Source organism: Marmota marmota, unplaced genomic scaffold (assembly GCF_001458135.2).
Source record: "Marmota marmota marmota unplaced genomic scaffold, marMar, whole genome shotgun sequence".
Taxonomy (NCBI): Eukaryota; Metazoa; Chordata; class Mammalia; order Rodentia; family Sciuridae; genus Marmota; species Marmota marmota.
In genome coordinates, this window is record NW_026000057.1 from 2,590,495 (window position 1) to 2,607,557 (window position 17,063).

The window sequence follows — 17,063 nt, forward strand, 5'->3', positions numbered from 1 at the left end:
CCTTTTTTTTCCTTTTTTTTTTTTTTTTTTTTTGCGGGGGCATGGAGGTACCAGGGATTAAACTCAGGGGCACTTGACCACTGAGCCATATTCACAGCCTATTTTTGTATTTTATTTAGAGACATGGTCTCACTGAGTTGCTCAGCACTTCGCTTTTGCTGAGGCTTGCTTTGAACTCATAATCCTCTTGCCTCAGCCTACTGAGCCTCTGGAATTATAGGTGTGTGCCACCACACCAGGCTCTGATAATGCTTTGAAGGGAAAGATTATGCATATGTTAACGTTCCAGCTGATTTTCACCTTCAGATTATTCATTATTGATTTTTAAAAATTTTGTGGTATAAATAGCATGGAGTTCTCAGTCATAGTAAAGTTAACAGTATTGCATATATTTGCATATATTCTGAGATGTTCATTTTCACTGCTTCAGTTCCTAAATGTAGGAAGGATTTGTGAAGAGTATTCACCAGTATGATGTAAAAACATCACATATCTTTTTTAAATCCTCAGCATGGACTCTACATGAAAACAAATTTCTTTTGCTTGTTTTTGTTTAAACTGTCAGTTTTTTATGAGTGGTTTTATATTATCCTACTAAGATATAACCTTAGTTTAAAAATTGAAATTAGGACAACTTATAGATGGAAAATATAAGCTTATCATGTAATTATGTTTATAACTCAGGAACTCCAAAGGAGGTGTAATACCTTAATTACTCTAATTGAAAGAGAAAACATGGAACTAGAAGAAAAGGAGAAGGCAGAGAAAAAGAAAAGAGGACCAAAGCCTTCAGTAAGTATTCGTGAATATGTGAAGGTGTACAGACCATGTAAAGTTCATTATTTTTAAGTATTTGAATATTACTTGACTATCATTAATGTGTTAGTTTTCTCATTTTTTAGTGTTTTGTTTCTTAAAATAATAGTTAAATTCTTTGAAAGTATAAATGAAACTTCACTATACTGTGTAGGGAAAATCATGTTATCTTATTTAGGGGCTCCTGAAGAAATGCAAAGGTATGTCTCCTGGATGCCCAGAGTGCACAGTCGTTTTGGGAATACAGGTCATAATTTTAGAATAATTTAAGAAATATTAGGAAAACAATGACATCACAACCTTTGCTTTAGCTTTTAACTTTTGGTTTATTGTCCTAATGAGGTCTTAGCAATGTTAAGGTAAGCATTATAAAGGGAAAAAAATTATATTGCTACTTAATAATAATATGATTATTTGGGGACTTGATAGTTTGTTTTGAAAGATTTAAATAGTCTGAGGGGAAAAATTCTTGTATTTAACTGTTACTATGTAGCAGTTATAACTAAAGTGCCATCATATGTCTGCAGATTATTTCATGTTGGTATTAGTCTTGCCATGAAAAATAATCCTTCTGTTTGTTTGTAGACACAGAAACGTAAAATGGACGGAGCACCTGATGGCCGAGGAAGAAAAAAGAAACTGAAACTATGAATGCATATTTGTTTCATAATCACTAACTTTAAACCAGTAGTTCTTTAATTTACGGGTCTTCATAAGATGTACTGTACAATGCTCAATTGTTATGTCATTCAAAGACATCAGGTTCATCTGTTTACTGAGCTAGAAATATAGTATGTAGTTTCACTTTTTTAAATGCAACAGCTGTGCTGAAATTTTTTTTATCGTTAACACTTGAAGTAATAAAATAGGCTTCATTTATTAATAAATGTTTCATTTGATTTATTTTTCTATTATAGTTCCATTTGTGAAGATTGTGATTTTTTGTTTATCCGCTATGATTTGTACACTTGTAAGGCTTTAAAACAAGCAAACAAGTAAAAAAAAAATTGCAAATAACATTTGTCCCTTCAGTCTTCACTTGGTTGTGTAATTGTTTTAATTCACTTTGCCTTTGCAGAAATTTGGGTATTTTCTTTGTAGTGCTATTGAGTTTCATCTGGAAAGATTATGTAAATTGCATTCTCCTTGCTTATTATAGAATGGGGAAAAAGGCAAGTCAAATTATTATTAATTTCTATGCATATTTCTGTTATGCTTTCTGGTTTTATAGTTGGTTCTGAAGCGAATATGCCCTATTCTGTTGGAAGAATGGCCTTTTAGTTGTATAGCCAAAGACATTTAGTATTTTCTGGTTCCTTAAGGTGTTGTACCATTTTGTAAAAGGAATATTATTATTATTATTATTTTTTAAGTATTTGGTAAATATTTTGACAAATAACCTTCTGAAACAGCCACAATTTAGAAAGATAATGTCAGAACTAAGGTGATTTTTTTTTTTTTAATTTAGAAAGACCCAACTACAATAAGGTGTGAATTTGTCATGTTGTTAAAATTGGTAACAAAGTGTATTCACTCCCAGTTTATAGTATTTTTTGAGTTTTAGAGTAAATGAAAATTTTATTTTATTATATTTTAAAATAATTTCTAAGGGTTAGCAGCAAGACTGAGTATAATTCCAGTTTTTATTTTCTATGGAACAGACTTGATAAACTGGAGACCCTGAAGCAGGAATACCCAAATGGTAGTGTCAGGATTTTAGCTGTACCAGAGGCCTTTATGTGCTACACATAATTTGTATAAAGTTTTATATGTGCAAATTGGGTACATAAACAGTTCTCCATTTTTCTAAGGGAATGCAATAAATGTAGCATCGTGAATAAATATAACTTTTATAATCCTCAAAGTGGTCTTTTCTTTCCATTAAAAGTTTTTTTTCTCACTTAATTTTCCACTTTTTTTTCCTTAGGACATTCTCTCTTTCCCTATACTTAGATTGCTTCTTCTCATATTTCTATTAGATATTTTCATCTGTTCATATATAATTGAAAATTCTGATTAGTATTACTCATACTGCATAATTTTGTGAAATATGGGATTGCTGATGCTAATATCAAACAAAACAGTTTTTATGGTAAATTATAGAGTAGTTTGGATTTATTACATGTTCCCCAAACTAAATTGACTTCTAAACAACATTGGATTCTTAAATAAGAGTTGTGACCTCATTTTAGAAAAAAATAATTGGGAGAAAAAATGCAAGGCTGAAAGAAAACTATAGAGGTCACTAAAGTCATGTTTTTCAGAGAAAGAAAAATTGGGAGGAGTTAAAAGAGTGGAAATATAGACTGAATTAAATACAGTACTAGTCCTTGAGAGCTTGCAGACTCAAATATAAAATAAATTAATATGAAGAAAAATGGACTTGGGAAAAGCATGAAAACTAATAATGCCTGTATTTAGCATTGCAGTTTTGCCAATAGAGGCGATAATTATTTCATCAGTGAATGTAGATACCACTGTTGCATGTTCATCTAAAATTAAATCACATTTTTATTTGCTATTTAAGGGAAGGAAAAATGGTAACTAAGTTCAAATTACCCCACTGTCTTAAAGAACTAACGGTGAAGATAGACTGAACATTGGAAAACAAGCCCATCCCATACTGGTAGGATGGTGCCTGAAGTAAACCCAGAAGAGCCAGTGTTGACATAGTGATGTGTTACAGCAATCTATTATCTAGAATATTTCATTTACTTAATGAGTAAGGCTGTGTATGTAATTTCTGTTGGGAAGGTGATGTCTGTTACTAAATAAAATGCAATTGTTATTTTCTACTCCCAATATAAATGTTAATCTTAAAAAGAATGGAAAATGTTGCAATAACAAGCTTTATTTTTAATTTAAGCCACTTAATATAGTTAATTCGAATGTGCATAATGTTACAGCAATGCTTATGTGCGTTTGTTATGACGAATTAAAATTATTAGGAATTCTGTACTAACCAGTCATAATTAATAGTTGTATTCATGGACATCTAAATCTTGTTTTTTTCTCTTACAAGATTCTAAAGTGTCTAGTTAAATGTATTTATGGAATTCTAGTATCTAGTTAAGAGGTAAAAAGTAATAGCAAAAAGGAATAAGTGGCTCAATATAAGTATTTGACACACAACCAATTAATCTACTAATTTGTTGGTAGGTTTCAAATTTTCTTAAATAGAATCCTATTGTATGGTGTTGGATTCCATAATTTATACAGTATTTTAAAAAGCCATGTCAATTTTGTTTTTCCCTTTAGAGATCTGCGAGTCCTTAGTTCAGATAATGTTCATTAACTCCCATGCTGAAAAGCCTACAGTCCTTAATACTTGACACTTTTTCTTATGAAGTATTTCTGTGGGTGAATGAATTCAGTAGGCAGATTTAAGTTGTAGGAGTTGAAAAAATATGAAGAGGTTGAACTCAAAATAATGCACTTGTTTCAGAAATAGTAAAACAAGTTTTTTTTCAATGACCATTTTAAAGAAAGAAGCAGCGCTTTATACAACTTGTATTTCAGTATATTTGGACCTAAACTGCCTGGCCCTCATGTAGTCACCTAGGTAAACCTTGACAGACGCAGTGGTTGGGTAGCGCTCTACTATCTTCATGTATGCTTTCCCTTAAAACCACCTTTGTCTCTTACAACTTGGGCATTAACTCAACATTACAAGTTTTACTAGAAAAAGTCACTAAGTGTAGTGTGTTTTGAAAATTGAGGTCACAGTAATCCTCTGGGCCTACCAGGGATATGCCGTAAAACCTTTACCTGGGAGTTTGTTAGAAATGTAGAACTTTGGGCCTCGTGCCAGATCTGAATTAGAATCAGTCTTTTATCACCTCAAAGGTGTTCAATATGAGCAATAAAATTTAAAAAGCTTGGGGCTGGAGTTATGGCTCAGTGGTAGAGTGTTCACCTAGCATGCATGAGGCCCTGGGTGCTATCTTCAGCACCAAATAAAAATATTGAGTCTGCCTAAAACTAAAAAATATTTTAAAAATTTAAAAAGCTTTGTTTTAAGATATCTTGCCAAAGCAAACTAAACCAGACATTTTCAAAATTAACATGGTGATCAAGTTAATACGGATCTTGGGGTGGCTATTGCCTGAACCTAGGGCCTTTTGTACTTTTCCACTGAGCTATTCCCCCTGTGCCCCGACCCCAACCTGGATTTTTTTTAAATGTAGGATGAATATTTCAGAATGCATTTTCTTGAATTTATGCAGATTTACCAGGGTCTCTTTTTATATACTAGCTTTTAAGTCATAATATCTTAATTATATCAAAGATTCGTTTCTCCAGTGTGTCCTAAGACCAGCAACAGTGGCAATAATTGGGAGCTTGCTAAAAAAGATTCTCTTGGGGCTGGTGGTATAGGTCAGTGATAGAGCTCCTGAGGGGACATAATTAGCATGTAAGAGGCCCTGGTTCAGTCCCTAGCATCAAAGAACAAACCAAAAAAACCTCTTCAGTCCATACTCAGATTCCTGAATCAGATTTTCTGTGGGCAGGGCCCAGCAATTTAAGCTGTCCAAGTAGTAATGAATCAGAACATCTCAATTTATCTGTTGGTTATTGTTTTCCTTTTTAAAAGTGGAATAAGTGGTACAGAACTTTTCATCATCCAGTTGCTCAAATTTATAAATCAGTGTATCATAAAATGATGCTGTGCAAGTAAGTGATGAAATGATGGCCGAGCAACATTTGGTAGTCGGTGCAAGGGACTGTTGAATTGTAAGCCACTTTATTACAGAAATGACAAATGGTGGTTAAAGAATTAGACTTGCTGAGACAATGACTTTGGATGTTTGTTTCTTTCACAGAGGGATACTTTTTTTTGTCTTACTGAGGATTGAAAGCAAGGGCACATTACTACTTAGCTACATCTACCCAGCCCTTTTTATTTTTTATACTGAGATGGGATCTTGCTAAAGTTGCCCAGGTTGGCCTTGAACTTGTGATTCCCTCCTGCCTCAGTCTCCCTTGTAGCTAGGGTTACATGTACCTCTGTCCCTAGCCAGGAAGGACAGTTTTTAAGTCAAAATATGTACAAGTAATTCTCAGGACACATCCTGCTGTATATCTCACATTTAAGACATGATCTATCGAAGTCAGAAGTTTATGTTCCCATATTGATGCATTGGGCATGGGCAGGCTATTCAATATCTGTAGGTAATTTTCATTACTGTAGAAAGGTTACAGTCTGGGTGCTATTAATGTTGATTTTTTTTTTTTTTTTTTGTCTTGAGTTCCAAACTGTATAAATAGGAAGAAAGCCAGTAATACAGTATATAGCCCAAGAATAAGACACCAAATCTTCCCTTCCACCTGGGCAACTATGAAGATCCATACCTAGAACTTGTAGTCCTGTTTGCTCATGAGCTCTGCCCACTGGGAACACATGAGGACCCAGGACAGCTTTTTTAGATTGCTTAGAAATGATGTGTTGAACATTAATGTCTCCCTGCCCAATTTTGAGGTACTGGAGATTGATTAGTGCCTCTGGGTCTTGTAAGTTTTTTTTTTTTTTAAATCACCTACATCTGGAGATAGAGTTGGCACTCCTGTTGGCCCTTATGTTTTTAAGATTGTGCCCAGAACGAAGAATACAGTGGACTGATGACAGAATAGGCTTCTCTTTCTAAACCCTCAACAAGCAGTGACTGTAAATTGTGTGGATATATATAGTACTCTCTTCCAGTTGCCTCCCTTGAAAAAGAAAAGATCTGCTTTGAGGAAGATCACAAAACATGAGACGTGAACGGTGGGAAAATTGGAGGCTATTGTTAAAATGCATTATAGGACATGTGCCTGAAAGGGCAGCAGAGGACAAGCTGAAACCATTAGATCTGTGGCTGTTTTACCACAGGAAATCCTTTTGGTCTGAGGCTCACCAAGCATCAAAATTCACATTGCCAAATTTTCTGATTTGAGTCTTTCATTGAGCTTTATCCTACAGGTGGTATGAGGTGTTTGATATTAGTTTTTAAACTCTAGTACTATAAAAGAATAGTCTCAATTTACTTCTCCCTGACTTAAACACTTAAACTTTTGATTTAAAAAATTAGCATTAAATCAATTTCATAAATGTGTTCAACATACCTCCTTGACCAGCCATGTTGTTTGCTAGTAGCAACAATATTCTTTGGTTGTAATTCCCCTCTATGTCCCTAAGGTAGTAGGCTACTGGCAATAGAGTGAACATGAACAAGAATTATTGGGATTTTGGACCTGTAGAGTAGTGAGGGTGAGTTGGCCAAACAGCCATATTCCTTATTTTCTGGATTGTATTTGGGAATGTGCCCATCTTCTGTATACATAGGAATATCCCACATTGAGAGTCACCTACATTTTTGTTGTTTTTGTTGCTAGGAATGGAACCCTGGGCCTCACAGGCTGGGCAAGTGCACTGCCGCTGAGCCACACTCCCAGCCTCTAAATTTTGAACTGAGGAGGTGATTAATTCTCTAGCATCCAAGATGTACGGGTCTTACTGGTCCGATGCCAATGCTTAATATTGTATATCATCCATCTTCAGTAATAAGAGAGACAATGCTGAAGGCTTTATTGTTTAAACAAGATAATCACCACATTAGCAAAAAGGCTATTAATACACTTGCAAAGTCAATAATTAAGCATATATTTTTCTTTCTCAAGCACATTGTCTTTGAGGGTATAAATAACCCAAGGGTGTTTTTATGTATATAGGTTGTTTCATAAATTGGGGAAAGAAGTGGAGCTAAATAGAGATTATTTCTTCACCTTAAGCTATTGTGAATTCCTACTTTGATTCATGAGATGATAAGCTTTTCTTTAGTCACTGAAAACAGAATTTGAATAAAAAGCACTTGATGATAGAAACTTCTTTTTCATTCCAAACCCAATTTTGTCCTCAAAACAATTTGCTGTGAAACCTTAGACGCAACTCCGGTGCTGTGCTGGAATTGGAAGGTGGGCGGGTCTCTCCTACAGAGGCTTAGCATGAAGGTGACCCCAGGAAGGTCAGACCCTAGGAAGACAAAGGTGCCTGGGTGCTGGGGAAGGGCAGATTGCAGACAACAGCAGTCTTTCCAGAGCCCAGTTAACAAGAACACACAATATTCATTAAACATGATAGAAGTTCTGCCCCTTGTTTCAAAAAGCCTAGAAAATTTCAGCACGAATTAAGCACTGCTCCTGGAGACCATGGTATTCCCCTCTTACTGACATTTGAGGGTTTGTTGGTTTTCCTTGCAGTGCTGGAGATGGAACCCAAGAACTCATGTGATAGGTGAGTGATCTACCACTCCATAAAATCTGGCTTGGTGACTGACCATGGGCAAAGGAGGGTGGCACATCCCAAACTCCAGGGCACAGAAGCTCCTGTGCTTGGGACCCTTCTGGACCTTGCTCTATGTGCCTCTTCATCTGGCTGTTCATGTGAACTCTTTATTATGAACCAGTAATAGCAAAATACTACGTATTTTCCTGAGTTTTGTGAGCAAATTATCAAACTATCACACCTGAGAAAGGGGTTGTAAGAGCTTGTGACTTGTAGCCAAGCTGGCAGAAGTATCAGAGGTCTGGAGCTTATGTCTGGTGACTGAGGTGGGAGAAGTTTTGCGGGACTGCAGAGCCCTGTGGGGTCTCACATAACTCTGGGAAGATGTTGTAGGACACCCAGCAGGTGTCTAGAGAGGTGGAGGATTTGTTGTTGGTGTGGGAGAAAACCAACACATTTGGTGTCAGAACTGTTAAGAGTAGAGCAATGCCTGTCAATTACATTCCTTAATATGTGGATGACGAGTAGCTTAGGGACAGGACTGCCTACAACTTCTTTCTAAATACAGGTTTGCGTGGTCCAGGCTGGGATTCCCATGGCTTTTAGACATAGTGCATGTGTTGATGTTGCTTGGAAGCAGCAGCACTCTCAAATGGACTGAGTCAGGTCTTCAAGACAGGGTCTCAACTGCTTCCACAAACATTACCTCACAGTCAAACACCGAGTGTCTTATTTTTTGTACTTTCTAGTTTACTTTGCCAACATCAGCAAATTCTGCAGATCTCTCATTGGGTACTAACTTCCTGTGGCTGCTGTAACAAACTGTCCCAAACTTGATAACTTATCACGATAGTCTATCTTTCATAGTTTTGGAGGTCTCCAGAAGTCCAAGTCCCTGGGCCAAAGTCTAGGCCTTGGCAGGGCTGACTCAGGGCATTGTGAGGCTTAGGGATATATCTGAGAGTTATCCTGGCCCATGTATATTTTGTATATAGCTTTTCCCTAACATTTGTGAAGGGTCTATATCTTTCTAATCTTAGAAGAAGTCCAATACATGGTTGTTAAATTTAATTGAGTTTATAAGATTTTTGACCCCAGTAATTGGGCAAATTGTATGATGAGGGAGGATTATATTCTTTTGGTGAATTTGTCTTCCTTCAGACAAGAATCAGACAAAACTGGAAGGGATCTTAGAAGTTGAATCCAAATTTCTCATTTCACAGAAGGAGGAGCAAAGTTAAGAGTTACAAAGTAGCTTAGAAAAATGTTTTCTCTGGATGGGAGAAATGAAGTCAAGCACTGAAGCCAAGCCCAGGCTGATGGTGAACAAGGACATCTCCGCCCATCTGTGCAGGTTGCCTACAGTAAGAGCCTTTTTACCCCTCCTCCATGTTTGGGAGAAAGACTTCTTGAATGGTTTCTGTTGAACACCAGGTTGGCTTGGAAATAGGTTAATGTCTGAAACACATTTTTACAAGTTATGCACAATAAATACCTCAAAAATAGCAATAGGATACAAAGATGTGGCTTCGTAATAACTTGAAATGATTTATGTGATGTGTGTGAGGTACACTAAAGACTATAAATATTGTCATTCCAAAATTAGTTAAGAACTAATTGGGCAGTTTGAGAACTATGCAAATCTTTAAACTTTCTTTTTTCTCCTCTCGGATACTTATATTTTTATCACCTTACTGTTTATTACCCTTTTTACAAAGGGGTGCAAAAGCAGGGCTTGTTGATGAAATGACATCCCTACCAAAGTGGCTCTGATGAAGGGCTGTGGAGGGAAACTGAACAAATGGCCAAGAGGAACTTGTCTGCAAATTTCAGATATCTGCACTCCCATCCAATAACCCAGAAAATTCAAAACAGAATGATGATGATAATGATCATGTGTGTGTATGTTCATAAATGAAGTATTTCATGTTCAGCCTCAATCAGTAAAGAGAGGTCAATCTTTGGTACTCGGTTTTGATTTAATTGACAATAAATGGTTTTACTGGTCTTAGAAACAAAGTAAAAGAAAATAGAAATAGGACAACAAAAGCACAGTCTCACTTATTGTGGGCTCAATCCATTCTTTGTATATACATATTTTTATCTCCATGCAGTTGCATAAACTATTTTTGCACATATCACCAAAACTATAACACCAATGGCACTACAACAGCACTACTATCCCAGAGTTGCAAAGCTCTAGTGACAGTGGAGCTTTATTCTGTGGTGAGGACACATGTTTTGGCTGCTTATATTTCTCAGGAAGCCTCTTGGTCAAAGAAACTACAGGCACTCTTCTTTAGTCAGCAATGCTGTCATTGATGATAACGGTGGTTTTATTGGGTTCTCCAAGCACTGCACCAGTAGGCACCTGGAGAAGTAATTCAAACCTCTCTGGACCCTCCAAGACGGGCTGTCCCAAGTCATTGAGGATGGTCACTCGGAATGTCTGCATGTGTACTCCTGGGGCAAAGTCCAGTCTTTGGATGACACCAATATAATCAACTCCAGCTAGGGGCAAGGAAAAGGCACTGGTGAGACTCTAGGATTCATTGTTGTATTTTTCAGAGAATAATGAGATGGCTCATCAACTCTGCAGCATTTGCCTTTGTCCTCAGCACCCACTCAAAATCATATTGTGGGCTCAATCCCTAGAATGGGCAAATTTTCATATCCTGCCAAATGCCATATATGTAGTTCTTCATCCTATATCCATGTGCTATCCTTGACTCGCACATCATTTTCCAATCAGTGAGTGGCACGTCATTTTCCAATCACTTTCACAAAGAATCCACTGAATATAATAAAAGCTCTCTGAGGGATGCTTCAATTAGAAATGAAAGGGTTTCCTTTTTTAATTTTTAACCTGGAAGCTAACCTTATGAATTTTATTTTGATGCGTTTTTCACTCATTCACCTTTGCCAGACATCTGGTTTAACTGCGCAACTTTCTGCTCAGTTTTACTCAGCCCTAGAGCTTGTGCCTGCCATATTCTGGGTTGTTAATCACTTTTGCAAGCTCCTGCCCCTGACCATATAGCTTCTTTGCTACTTTTTGAAAAGTCATCACCTGTTATGATACCAACAGTGATAAGCGCTGAACCGAAACTAGAAACCCCCAAGGAATATGAATGTATTAATAATTTGAGGAAGATAATATTTATATGGTCTCAAGTTAACTGTGCATAAAATGCTTATTAATTGAAAAGAAAACAAATAACTTTATAGTGGGAAAACCTGGATGATACCACCTTAATCACGTGATCAAAATTAACACCTCCTGTAAACAAATTTAAATGGAAAAAGTCCAATGAATCAATTGGTCTATTTGTCTTTGGTTCCATGTATATACCTAGAGTAAGAATGACCCTCTATGAAGATTAAAAGAAAGAGAAAGAAATCAAGAGAAAAAGAAACTGGTAAGAATCATTACTGGTTTCATGTACAATGTCCTGAGATAATTCGCTAGAGTTCTTTTTTTTTTTTTTTAAGAGAGAGAGAGAGAGAGAGAATTTTTAATATTTATTTTTCAGTTTTCGGCGGACACAACATCTTTGTTGGTATGTGGTGCTGAGGATCGAACCCAGGCCGCACACATGCCAGACGAGCAATTTGCTAGAGTTCTAATGTGTGAATTCTTCCAAGTGTAAGTAAAATGGCCATGTTTATTTACTTTAACATTTATGGATGCATGATGAAACTGGCTTTACATTTTTAATTCATAAATGTGCATTTTACTCTTCGTATGCCTCATCAGTTAGTGCAGCTTTTTAGATTACTGGGTATTATTTACAGGAGTTTTGCTTTTTCTTTGCTTTTATTTTAAAATATTCTCAGAGGTTTTGGATACACAAGAGCTATGCTCGCTGTCCATGTCCCAGGAGACCAAAAGGTCCAGCTGCAAATGTGAACATGTAAGTGCAGCATAGATGGAGCTGCCTTTTCCTCAGATGTGACTGGATTCCTCCAGGAGTTGGGACTTGCTCAGCTATTCTGGGGGTGCCATCATCTGAAATATTCTTTCTGAACTGCTTAACTACCTACAAATATTCTGAACTTTAGAAAATTAATCTGAACTTATTAGAAGCAAGTGGGTAATGAATGAATCATAAATGATGATGTTTGAATATTCTATATATTTTATAGACAGCAGAAATTGTTACATACGCATGTGATCTCTGTGTTCAGGTAGGAGATGCCCGTCAAGAAAGGCTAGGCTGGACCCTACTGAAAACGCATATTATAATGTTGTATCCATTCAATGGCCTCTTACCTTCTGCTGACTTCTGCTCAGTCTTCCTTGAGCTTATGGTGACAGATGATGCCTGGGAAAGATCGGCACCTGCTCTCCTGACACACACCTCCACGTAGCCAGCACGTTCATCAACATGATACTCTGCATCCCCAAAGTGCAGGTTAGGCTCTGCAGAGGCACAAAGGACAAAGAATGCTTCCACCTCCCAGGAGAACCCTCTTCTTTGGCCTGGCGTGAGCCTGGGTATTGATCACAACAGCAAGACTTGACAGATCCTACAGGTCCTGTCAATATTTAGCTCAGGGAGAAAAAACCCAGAAACTTCCCAGAAGCCATGTCAAAGAGCGACATGCCATGACTTTGACTCCAGGAAGTACCCTGAGATAAAATCAGTTGGAACCCTATTCATTTTTTTTTTTCTGCTTTAAGAGCTCTCTTTGAAAAAGGAGGGGAAATTGGCCAATTGGCTCTAACTCGGACAAGTCAGTGACTCGGAAAAGATGGTGGGGAGTTAGGGAGTCTTTTCTTCTGTAGAAACTGTTCTTGATGTTGAGGCAGGGTTCTGAATTTGGGGATTGCTGCTGTGCATTTTCCCAAGGCATTTGGTGATCACAGGGACAGACACTAATCGAGGGGAGGCAGGATCCTGTTACCAGAGATGCCAGATGCTTTTTCCCCATAGATGCAGGGAAGTGGCTCTCTGGAAAGAAAGCTGAAGGAGGCCAGAGCAGGTCACGGCTTGGGCAAACGTGTATCTTCCAAAAGGCAGGAGCATTTGACAATGAGTGTTGAGATTTGGCCAAGCAAATATGCAAATATGCCTGATTCATTCTGTTCTAAAAAGTAGCCTACAAACTTGCCCATTTAAAGATTACAAGGCTTAGCTGTTCTACTAGACATATGCTGTCCTAAAAAATATTTTGAAATAAATGTTTTTGTTTGAATTATGACATCTGGAGGCCAAAAACCAAACCAAACCAAACCAAAACAAAACACGCGTCCCCTCAAACCCACTGCTGCCAAAGAAAAAACATTGAGAAGCAGCTTCCCCTAAGAGGAATGACTCTGAAATTGGAAAATGGAAAATCAAAGTTACAGAGATGACACCTTCACAAATATATTTCACAAAGAAGCATATTTGACTTAAACATTTGGAGGGTAAAAATCAGATTTAATTTGCTTAGGATGTATTTTAATAGTTTGTAAATGCTGAGAAAAATTTTACTATAACATGCAAGACCTCTCATAATCTGAATTGAGTCCATTTTTTTTTTCTGGAATCATCTGCAACTTTGCCCCACACTGTGCCCTGTTTCCCAGTTGCTGCAAACAGCTCACAATGCATCCAATGTAGCAGGTGCTTGGAGCCTCCATCTTTGCTGGTGATGTTGTCTGAGCTAGAGTGTGACAATTTGGCAAATGCTGACTCATGCTTTAAGAATTTGATAGAGTTACCTGTCCCAGGGAAGCCACATCTAACTCTTTCAGGAAACTAAGCATTCTTTACCCCATACCTCTTTAACATTTGGCGTAATTTTACCACTGTGGTAATGGGTTCCATTTGCCATTTGCATTTGGCAAAGGTGCTAAGGTCATCTCTTTTTTTTTTTTTCATATAAGAACCTTCCACTTCATCTCCCCATTCTTGCCAATGATGTTTCTGGTGTCTCCAAGGTTGGGATGGGAGAGGCAGGATAGCAGGAAAGTTCTTTTCTTGATGGGTATCTTCATGGTGATCAATACTCTCTAGTCTTGGAAGATGGAAGAACAGCTGATTCTGTTTTCCATGGGCTTTTTTTGTGTGGGTTCTTTGGAGACCTGTCCCTCCCATAGTTGGATATCTCTTCTGTGGTCTCTAGACACAGATGAAATGTCAATATTCTGACTGGTTATTTAATCCTTTCTCAACTCCTGTGCATTTGGCACCACCTCTGCTGAGGACCATTCAGCCCTCTAGATGGCACTTTTGGCCAAGACTTCAGATAAGCCCAAGCTTGCTGCTCTCTTTCATGTGCAGCTCACATCTGATTGATGGCACCTTCCTGCTTCCTTTGCCTTGATAAATTCTAGGAATACTGCTTAATCCCAATACAGTCCCTTTTGTTTGCTCATTTGTGACAGCAGCTAACTAGCTTATCTCCCACACAGCGATGTTTCAGGCGGAGCCAGACTCCATCTCCAGTCCACCTGTTCTCCATGCACATGACATTTTTTTTTTTTTTTTGCAGGTGTCACGCATGACGTCCCAATTAGTCTCCTTTCTTGATTTAGCAACTCTTGGAAAAGGAAACTGTTGAAGCCACATTCTATCGTGGTGGTGTTTTGTGTTCTTATTAAGGCCTATGGACTTCCCAAGTTCAGGGGCCACATCCCACATCCCTGTATACTTAGTGACACGGTGGCCAGCATATTCTCAGCATTCAAGAATTCACTGGAGAATAGATAATTTTAACTAATTTATAAATTATTTTAAATTTATTACAAAGTTGTTTTAAAATTTGGACAAAGTAACCTGCTTTTGAAAAAAAATTTTTTAGATGTTGATGGACCTTTATTTTATTCATTTATTTATATGTGGTGCTGAGAATAGAACCCAGTGCCTCACACATGCTAGGCAAGTGCTCTACCAAGTGAGCTACAGACCCAGTGTAACCTGCTTTTGACAGAGAAATTATACTGTGTGGTTGTGAGGAAGGGCAAGGAGCAAGAAAGATAAGAAAAAATTTGGATCAGTTATGACACTGTTTGAAGGGGGCAGAAGTAAGAATTCACCTCCACCTCCTTATTTTTGTGGTACTAGGGTTTCACACATGCTAGGCAAGTGCTCTACCACGGAGCCACATTCCCAGCCCTCAAGCCTCTCTGAATAATAAAATATAATATGTGAGAGGAGGATATTGTCATTTGGAAAAAAATCATTAAGCTCCTCTGAGATGCCCCATGTTAATTTGTATTAGGAGATTTGTCAGATTGGAGAAAACAGTTCCTAGCATGGTTTTCAGATAGTCCTTATCTGAGACACTAGCAATGATTCCTCAGGACAGGCAATTAGGAAAGTCTGATTGAAAGTCTGAATATCACACCTGTGTTCAGTGAATTCTACACTTCTACAGCCAGAGGTATATCTCACTGAAAAGAGAATATTTTAAAAAAGAGAAACAGGGAAAAACAATATGACAAGGTGCAAAGTGAAGGTCTCAAAAGACATATGGCCATGATTTAAAAGGAGTTTAGTGTCCATAGTCACAGAAATTTAATGCCAAGGCTTGTAGAAGAGGTGACAGAAACACTCTGTCAACTTTGAGAAACCACCACAAACAGGATGAGTATCACAAGGTGGAAGCCAAAATGCTTTTTCAGTTCCTCATCTAGAATATAGATTCTAGAAACAGACTGGTAAACTTAGTCTTTGGAAAAATTCTAGAGCTACTTATTGGAACAGGTTCTGGATTCTTAGAAAAGAAAGAAAATGCATATGAATCAATTTTGAATCTTTAACATACTGTTTGAGGTGAAGTCAAATTCAATCTTTCTTTCTTTTTTCTTTTCTTTTTTTTTTTTTAGTACCAGGGATTGAACTCAGGGACACTTGACCTGAGCCACATCCCCAGCCCTATTTTGTATTTTATTTAAAGACAGGGTCTCACTGAGTTGCTTAGCACCTTGCCGTTGCTGAGGCCAACTTTGAACTTGGCAATCCTCCTGCCTCAGCCTCCTGAGCCACAGGGATTACAGGCATGTGGCACAGCACCCTCAATCTTTCTTTTAGTTCAGTTCAACAAACATCTATTGAGCACCCCCAAGTTTGAACTAAGCAGTATTAGGATGGAGGGGGAGAGGAGGGTGGCAGAAGTGACTTGAGCAACACCCAGTGATTGGGTATAGGATGCCCTACAAGCTTAAAATGTGGAAAGTGGGCAAGGGAGGCACCATAGGAACTCAGTTGAGAATAAAGGAGGAGAAATGATGTTGAATGGGAGTAGAGAAGGAAGGATGATGAGTTCAGTTACAGATGTGGAGTCTCAGTTGCCTATGGAATCTCTAAATGGATAGCAGAAACACTATCATGTGTCAATCTAGAATTCAAGAATCTAGCTAGGGCTGGAGATGAGATCTGGGAGGGCTAAGCTCAAAAGTTGAGGGCGAAATTTCATATAAGAAAGTAACATCATCCAATGGGAATCATGGTGGGGGGACATCAACCCTTAGGGAGACAGGTTGATAGACAGGAGCCCTCCAGAAAAGAAATAGACAAATAAGCAAACAAAAAATAATTGGAGACATGGCTGGGTGGGTGGGGAGGCAGTGTGGGGAAGCAGAGAAACAAAGAGAGTAGAGAGCAGAGAATTTTAGAAAAATGAGCAGCCCGGGTGTCAATACAGCACGCACATCCAGGAAGATAGCAGTGTGCGAGTGGACAGTGGCGATCAGCAGCAAAAGAATCAAGATGCACCTTAGGACACGGCCAGCCGCATGGTGTGAACTGTAGAGCCCAGTGAAAACTCTGCACAAAGGCCTGTTTGATCAACACTGTCTGTTTTTACGCCAGTACTGTACTATTTGACCACTGTGGCTTTGTGAAGCATTTTGAAATCAGAAAGCATGATAGCTTTGCTCTTTTTCTCAATTGTTTTGGCCATTTGTGGTCTTTTGTGGATCCATGAATCTTATAATTGTTTTTTCTATTTCTGTTAAAACACCATTGAGATTTTGATAGGGTTTGCATGGGAT

The 17,063-nt window shown here is 37.9% G+C and overlaps 2 protein-coding genes across 2 annotated transcripts in view; one reads left to right on the forward strand and one right to left on the reverse strand.

Moving 5' to 3' along the window:
- Smarca5 (SWI/SNF related, matrix associated, actin dependent regulator of chromatin, subfamily a, member 5) overlaps positions 1 to 2,680 on the forward strand; it is a 36,786-nt gene extending 34,106 nt beyond the window's left edge. The window contains exons 24-25 of the mRNA XM_048813851.1: positions 685 to 792; positions 1,402 to 2,680. Coding sequence (XP_048669808.1) covers positions 685 to 792; positions 1,402 to 1,467 — 174 coding nt within the window. The 3' untranslated portion in view covers positions 1,468 to 2,680. The remainder of the gene's footprint in view (positions 1 to 684; positions 793 to 1,401) is intronic.
- Positions 2,681 to 9,894: 7,214 nt separating this feature from the next.
- Frem3 (FRAS1 related extracellular matrix 3) overlaps positions 9,895 to 17,063 on the reverse strand; it is a 65,503-nt gene continuing 58,334 nt past the window's right edge. Inside the window, exons 7-8 of the mRNA XM_015484403.2 lie at positions 12,351 to 12,500; positions 9,895 to 10,588 (exon numbers count right to left, since the gene is read on the reverse strand). Of these exons, the coding sequence (XP_015339889.1) occupies positions 10,377 to 10,588; positions 12,351 to 12,500 (362 nt within the window). The 3' untranslated portion in view covers positions 9,895 to 10,376. The remainder of the gene's footprint in view (positions 10,589 to 12,350; positions 12,501 to 17,063) is intronic.